We start from the raw sequence: 8,638 nt of genomic DNA, 5'->3' as shown, positions 1-8,638 counted from the left end.
GATTTTAGTTTATTAAAGTTGATGAATTTCAGAGTTTTTTTACATTTGAAAAATAGATGACCATATGGATCATTATTAAGATTTTCATTACATAGTCTACATGGTTTGTTGTGAATGAAGTTGATGGGTAAGCATCTTGCTTGGAATTTGAATAGAGTGTTTCTTGATTTTGGATCTTTAATATTAAGTATATTATTGAATAGGTTGATATAGCTATAACCTGTAAGTTGAAGACATTGTTGGAATTCTGTTTTGGGTGTAAAGCTGTTGAGATTGTTTATTTCCGAATACCATTCTGCTAAAGAAAGAGGTTTGCCGTCTTTATTTTTAATGGATTTCAACCCGTCTAGTAGTCCTTTTTTAACTTTTATTTGTATCCAATCATTGTAGTTTTTAAATAGGTAATCTGAAGTTATTGTTTTGGTTGATATTTGATGTTTCCAACTGTGTTGATATTCTGATTCTATTTTGTTAGTTTCAATTTTATTGATTATTTGATTTATCATCCATAATCTTTGTGCTTTTTGTCTGTTTTTGATATTCCAAAGATTCCAACCTCCTTGATCCATAGGATAATTTGCTCTTTTAGAGCTCATTAATTTGAAGACTTTAAAACCATTTGGACTTTTATTGTTAGGTGCTGATAGGAACCAATCTGCAATTTTATTGATTTCTTTAATTTCATCATCGTTGAATTCTTCAATATACGAGTAATATGTTATTCTTGATAGTGCAAAGGATTTGAGGATGTTTACTTTTGTTTTAATTGAGTTACTTGTTGTTTTCCATAATGATAACGAGGATCTTATAGAATTCAGTATTTCTGGTAGTTTTCTATGGATTCCGGTACCTGTGAAGTAGTAACCTAAATATCTTTCTGGTTTATTTGATATTGGAATAACTGAATTTGTTGTGTCTGGGTTGTTGATTGTTATTGAAACTGATTTATCTATATTTAGTTTTGATGATGTTGCTGTGCAAAATTGATTGAAGTGTTGAAGTACCAAATTAAGTTGGTCGTTGTTATGAACCATTGATGATGAATCATCTGCAAAACCTTGAAATTTGATTCTTCTGTTTGTGTTGTCTAAAGGAAGTCCAATTATTGATTTATCTTCTAGTATTGATCTAGCTAAAGCTTCTATTACCATTACATAAAGGGTCGGTGATAAAGGATCTCCTTGTTTTACTCCTCGTCCTATTATAAATTTATCAGTATTTTTACCATTTATTTCTATTTTTGCAAAGGAATTGGTGAGTAGTTGCATAATAAGATTAGTTAGTTTGGTTGGTACTTGAATGTGTAATAGTGTTCTGTAAATGGCATCATGAGATATAGAGTCAAAAGCTTTCTCAAAATCATAAAAAGTAATGATTCCTGGTAGTTTGTTCTTGATACAATATTTGATAATTTCGTTTACAGTCATTGTATTATCTGTAATTTTTCTGCCTCCAGTAAAGCCTTTCTGATTGGGGTTAATTATATCAGGAAGAATAGTCTGTAATCTATTGTTGATTACCTTAGATTGTATCTTGTATAGACAATTAGCAAGAGTTATAGGCCTTCTATTTTTGATGAGCATAGGGTCACCTTTTTTTGGGATTGTTATGATTAAACCTTCTTTATATTGTAGATCAATTATGTGTGGGTTGTTTAGGGTGTCATTGAAAGCAGAAGCTAACATTGGTGCTAGTTTTTCTTTATGTGTGATATAAAATTGATTGGTTATTCCATCTGGACCAGGTGATTTGTTTGGATTTAGTTGGTTTATTGCTAAAATTATTTCTTCTTTTGTAAAGTCAGAATCTAAAATGTCCCATTTAGAATCTTTAGATATTTTCCAATTTTTGAGCATGTTTTGGTGGGTAATTGGGTCGTCGATTCGTCTGGAGTATAGATTTTCATAAGTGGATAAAAATTCTTTTTCGATATCGTTTTGACTTGTAAAAATATTACCGTTTTGGTCCTTTATCAAAATTCACTTAATTAATTTTAAAAAATAATCATTTAATCATACAGAAGATAATCACACGGAAGATGTCCAAGATTAAAAAATTTGCGCATGCTGGGAATCGAACCCAGTTCGCATCCGTGGCAGGGATGCATCATACCACTAGACCACATGCGCATTTTATTGAACTATTTTAAAAATCATTTATTTTTGTTTCAGATCTAATGGTGAATGCATCTGAGTTTTTTGCTAATGTTTTGGTTGTTAAGTGTTCTCTTTTTTTAATTTTTTAGATAGTTAACACTCAAAGACTTCAAAAAATAGACTAAAAAACTAATTAACAAAACTTTAAAAACAAAATTTAAATAACTAAAGAAAAAAAAATTTGAATTTATTGTTAACCACGAATTTTGACTTATCTATTCTATTATTTCAATATGAATTTAACTCTTTTTTTTTTGAAAAATTAAGCAACCACCGATATGAATTTCAAATAAAAATAATAAAAAAATTGAATGGTTAGACAAAAATCCATGGTTAACGATTAAAACAAAAATTTGATTCTAATAATAAAAAATAGTAAACTAGATTTTATTTATAAATTATTTGAAAATGATCACCATGCAATTTTAGCAATTGGTGAATTCTTAAAATTTCGAACAAAAAATTTTCTAATTTCGTCCAATAAAAAGATTATAACAGCAAATGGGAATGGTAAGAACCAATATTTAGCGGGAACTGAGCCGGTACCAAATAGTGTTTGGATCCATTCTACTTCGGTAACAATTAAGATTACAGCAATCGAGGCAACAAATGAAAGAAATATGTATGGATTACGTCTTTTCTTACGAATTGGATCGGCTAACAACGACTTTCTTCTGTTTCTAATGGCTAAAAGGTTACCCCATTGAAGGAATACCAATGTAACAAATACAACACTATTACCGATTGGAACATAAACTTTGAAGAAATCATCCGATGATACATGAGCTTTTGTGAAATCTATATTACCAAAACTAAATACCAGATCTGTGAAATGTAAACCAGTGTATTCATAGAGATAGCAAAAGAACATACCAATTGAAATTACAGATTGAAGGACACCCATAAAAAGATAAGACTGAATATATATTTTCATTGTGATAAGATGGTCCTTTTTAGCATTACGTGGTTTGAGTTTTAAAAGATCAGTTTCTTCTTTCTCCATGATTAATGGCAAGCTTAAAAAGAGATCGGTGAAGCAACAGATGATAATCATCAAGAACGATGATAATGGTGATGGAGTACCAAAGAAAGAGTTAACAATGACTGGTGTAATTTCAGAGAATGAACCACATGGAAGAAGATATCCAATTACTTTTTGAAGATTTTGGAAAACCAATCTACCTAAACGAATTGCATCTACAATTGAACTGAATGAACCAAGTAAAACTAGATCTGCAGCTTCAATTGCAACATCACTACCATTTTCAGATACGACAGCAATACCAACATCAGCGGCCTTTAAAGCTGGGCAATCATTAACACCATCACCAGTAACAGCGACAAGATTATCTCTTTTTTGGAACTCTTTAACAATTAAAAGTTTTTGTTCTGGAGTAGTACGAGCAAAAACAACCTCTTGATATTTATTGATTGTATCCCAATTTGAAACATCTAATTTTTGAAGATCTGGACCACTTAAAACCAAACTAGTTACTCTATTTGACTCTTTAGCGATTTCAAAGTAACTATCGTCACGATAGCCTTTTAATAGAATATCGTTTACATTATCTGGTGAGATTGATTTATCTAGAGTAAAGATACCAACTTGATGAGCAATAGAGGCGGCAGTTAAACTAAAATCACCAGTGACCATAAAAAATCTTGCACCACTAACACGGCATTGTGAAACAGTTTCCAAGATATCATCACGTGGTGGATCCATAATACCAAGCAAGCCAATAATAGTAAGACCAGATAGACCCTTGGTTTCAATTTCTTTTTGATATTCATCACTATTGACATCATCGGAATAGGGTGTATAGAATTTACGAGCCAAGAGTATAACACGTTGACCATTTGAAGCTAAAGATTGTTGAATTTCTTTAATAGCTCTAAGATTGGTTTCGTTTATATCCAACTCTGTGTTGGTAGCAGATGAGAGGACTTTTGAACACATTGGCAAAATAACATCTGGAGCACCTTTGATATGTAATATAAGTGAGTCAATTGATTTACCAAAAATGTTCTTTTTTTGTGATTCAATGTTTGCGACATCGTGTATAGTTAACATGTACTTGTTTTTGCTGTTGAATGGTAAATCAAAGATTCTTACATATGGAGTACGAATATCAAATGTAAGAGCATTGACTAATTTTTGGCCAAATTTAAAAATGGAAATATCGGTTGCATCACCATTGACTTGTCTTTCTTGTTTTGGATCTTCTGGTGGTGGAGCTAAAGTTGAATTGTTACAGAGAGATGAAGCTAAAAGGGCCTGTTGATAAGCACAGCTAGATGGCGAGGTATCATCCGCAGCAAGACTTGAGCAACATTGATCTGGAGTTAAAATGGAGTCAACAAAAGCAACGGTGGTAACAGACATTTTATTTTGTGTAAGGGTTCCAGTTTTATCGGATAAAATGAGATTAACAACACCAAGACTTTCAACAACTTTGAGTGATTTTGGTAGAATATTGTTGGATTTCATTCTTTTAGCGATGACTAATAAAGTAAGAGCAACACTAATTGGCATACCTTCTGGAATAAATGCTACAATGCAACTCATTGCATTACTTAGCATACCAGCAACATTCATAAAATCTGGATATGAGGTTCTTAACCATGCAGCCCATTCAATAACCAAAATAGATGCTAAAAAAATAGTTAAAAGAACAATAATTAAAATGAAACGATTAATTTCTTTTTGAATTAAAGGTTCTTTATCACTATTTGAGTTGGTAAGTGTTGAGATTTTACCCATAACAGTATTATTACCATGTTTTAATACAATGCCCATACCCTAAAAATAAATAAAATAAATCATGTTAATATAATTTGATTATGATTAAAATAAATTTAAAAAAATTTAAAACTTACACAGCCATTAATAACATGAGTACCCATAAAGCAAACATTTTTAGACTCTACCATTGAATAATCTGTACATTTGGTACCAATTGAAACGGGTTCACTTTCACCAGTAATAACAGAATTATCAACTTTAAGATCGTTTGATTGTAAAATCATAAGATCAGCTGGAACTTTATTACCAAGTTTTAAATGGACAATATCACCTGGAACTAAATATTTCGATGGAATCATTTTGACAAAACCATCTCTGACAACTAAACACTCGGATGGTAACATACCTAAAATGGAGTTCATAACCTTACTTGTTGACCAATCTTGAAAAATTGAAAAAAAGATTTGAATAAGGATTACAAGTAACTTTAGAGAAAAAAATAAAATTTAATTAATATATATATTGTATATTTTAATTTTAAAATTTTAAAATTTTACTTACAATTAAAATAGCTAAAGCTAAATTGGTTGGATTTGGTGGATTCGAAAGGGGAGGTCTCCAACAAATAAAGAATACAATTACACCACACCAAAGTACACAATTAAAAGAACCAAATACATAAAAGAATAGTTTTTTAAAGTAGTTGGTTTTTGGTGGATCTAAAACATTTGGGCCATGTAGCTTCATTCTTGAGGTAGCTTCTGATGATGATAAACCTTTTTCTGGTGAGTTTTTAAAATATTCACAAACCCTTTCCAATGACAAAGTATGGAGTTTATCAGCATTAATTTCACCATCATCATCACCTGTACCAAAGGTGTTTGAAATTTCCACATCTACATAACCTAAAGATAAACTAGGAGTTGGTTCTGGGGCGCTGGTGGATGAAAAGAGAGTGGAGGTATCGGTGGCGATACCATCCATCTCTATTGTTGAATCTTTGGTTTTACTGGACATTGGAGAAAAATTAAAAGGAATGAGGTGCTTGAAGCTTTGGAAAAATACAAATATTTTGAAGAGATAATTTCTTTAATCATATTATCACCACTGGTGGAAACTAAATTTAAAATAATAAAAATGAAAAAAAAAAAACCATTTTTTTATCTATTTATATGATATTTGGATCATATAAAAAATTTTCTTTACTTTTTCTTTCTTGAAATACGTTTTTTGACTTTTGGTTTCAATATTACCACCAATACTCACTAATATCCACACACAAAAGTACACAGGTCAACAGAAACGTATTAAATTTCGGTAACAACCACATTCTATTTTTGATTTTAAAAAAAAATAATAAAAAAAATAGTATTAAAATTAGAATTCTCTGGGTAAATATTATTGATATAAATGTAAAGTATTGGTTGGATATCGAGTATGGACCTCATGCTCGTTTGAACCAATTTGTGCAATAATGCAAACTTACCCTTTTTATTTGAATTAAAATAAATAAAAATTAAATTAAATATTTTTTTTTTTTAAACAGATTTTTATTAAAAGACCACACCTCTTATTTTGGAATGTTTGCAGTAAAATTTAAATTTGCATATATCATCATAATAAAACTATAAGTTATTATTATTTGTGCGTTTGGTTTAAAATATCGAATTAAAAAAAAAATAATAAAAAAAATAAAAAATTTAATTTTAAAAAAATTAAAATTTTTTTTAATTTTTTTTTTATTATAATTTAATATCATCAAATCTATATTTTTACTTTAAATGTAACTATTTCAAAGATCCAAATAAAAGAAAGTATGAATCATTAATGTATGTGGGTTTTTATGAGTTGTATTTAAAAATAGATTTTTTTTAAAAAATAAAGAAATTATTTTTTTTATTATTTTATTTTTGAAAAAACACGTTTTTATCAAAGCATCATAATAATTTTAATTTTTATATGTAAATAATAATTATCATAACAAAGTAATAAATAATAATATAAATAAAGGTCGCATATATTGGTTTGTATTTGATCAATTATTTTATTTTTCGATTGATTCAAAAAAATGTAAGGCCCATTTTGTTATAAATTTTAAAAAGGTTGCAAAAGGTAACGAGTTTTTAGAAAATCATTATAGTTATTATAAAACATAAATATATTTTATATAAATAATAATTTATGTTAATAATCTTTAATTATTATATTTATAACAAATAAAAATAACAATGACTTTTCATTTTAAAAATGATAAAATTTTAAAACAATATCTTATCAAAAAATTTTAATAAATATATTCAAAAAAAAAAAAAAAAAACTATTTTTCTTTTTAATTAAATATTGTCTTTCTTTTCATTAATAATAATAAAAATAATAATAGAATAAAAAAAAAAAATTAATGATATTGTAGCAATAAACAATATAGCACCAACACACCAAATTACAATTTTAATTACATATAATTTGTTTTTATGTGTTTCAATTTTGGGTGGGGTTGTTGTTGTTTATATTAAATTTATTAAATAATATTCTGGAATAAAATAAAGTTTGTCATTTGGTTGTGTCATTTCAAATATTTCCTTATATGATTTCAATTGAAATAAATAAAAAAATAATAAAAAAAATAAAAAAAAATAAAAAATAAAGATTAAATAATTAAAAAAATAATGAATTAGATATTATAAAAAAAAATAAAAAAAAAAAAAAAAGTTATCTTTTAGACTTATATTCGAAATAATAATAATTATCATGTTGCTATTTTTTATTTGTTTTAAAGAAGATAAAAATAGAAGAAAAAAAAAAAAAAATAAAATAAAAAAAATAAATGAAATAAAATAAAATAAATAAAAAAATAAAAAAGTATAAATAATTGTTAAAATTAAATTTAATCAATTAATAAAACAATCAATTTAAAAAAAAAAAAAAAAAGTATTATAAAATAAATAAAAACTATATTTAAAAATGTTATTCAGTAAGTATAACTTATGTTTAAAAAAAACGAAATTTTATTTATTTATAAAAAACAAATTACTTACGTTGTTGAATTTTAAATTCTATTGTAGATACTCTAGCTTCATTAAAAATAAACAGTTCACAATATAAATTTCTCTTAAAAAGTGGCAGGAATAAAAATGACAATATTGACAATATTAATAATAGTTATAACAACGTTGATTTATCAAACAGTATTGCCAAAGCTCCACCAATAATGTATTTCACAAGACCATATTTAAGTTTTTAAATACAATACCTACCAAATTTACCCGATGGTTAAAAAACCTATACACAAATCTATCAACATTGTACAATAGTAGTTATATCCGATCGCACTATTTATTTATTAAATTTTTTCAACTTTTTAAAAATAAAATAAAATAAAATAAAATATATATGTTTATATAAATAATTAAATATCAAAACCTCTATCTTCTTTTCTTTTAAATATAGCTTTTTATTAATTTTAACAATCATATACAAATTATTTAAATTGTTTTTCCTTTTTCTGTTATTTTTTTTAATTTTTTTTTATTATTTTATTTTTTTAAAATTTAAAATATCTTTATTTTTATAAAACATGAATTAATTAATTAATTTCCTTTATTTCTTTATATCTATAAAATGATGAAACAATATATAAAATTAAAAAATTATATTGCAACATTAACAATTTACAAAATACTAATCTCTTTTGTTTGTTTTGGAATTGTTGGGGGGTAATTTTTAAAATGGTGATATAAAT

At 26.5% G+C, this 8,638-nt stretch overlaps 1 protein-coding gene across 1 annotated transcript; it reads right to left on the bottom strand.

Annotated features, from left to right (window-relative positions):
- Positions 1-2,568: 2,568 nt before the first annotated feature.
- Positions 2,569-5,883, bottom strand: DICPUDRAFT_90846 (uncharacterized protein; the record flags this gene model as incomplete). Its single annotated transcript, XM_003294767.1, has 4 exons — positions 2,569-4,391; positions 4,446-4,956; positions 5,034-5,384; positions 5,461-5,883. 4 exons carry the CDS (start codon positions 5,881-5,883, stop codon positions 2,569-2,571), a joined length of 3,108 nt encoding a protein of 1,035 aa, XP_003294815.1.
- Between the last annotated feature and the right edge of the window lie 2,755 nt (positions 5,884-8,638).

This window comes from Dictyostelium purpureum (genome assembly GCF_000190715.1).
Source record: "Dictyostelium purpureum unplaced genomic scaffold DICPUscaffold_636, whole genome shotgun sequence".
Lineage (NCBI taxonomy): Eukaryota > Evosea > Eumycetozoa > Dictyosteliales > Dictyosteliaceae > Dictyostelium > Dictyostelium purpureum.
This window is presented reverse-complemented; position numbering and strand designations above follow the sequence as displayed.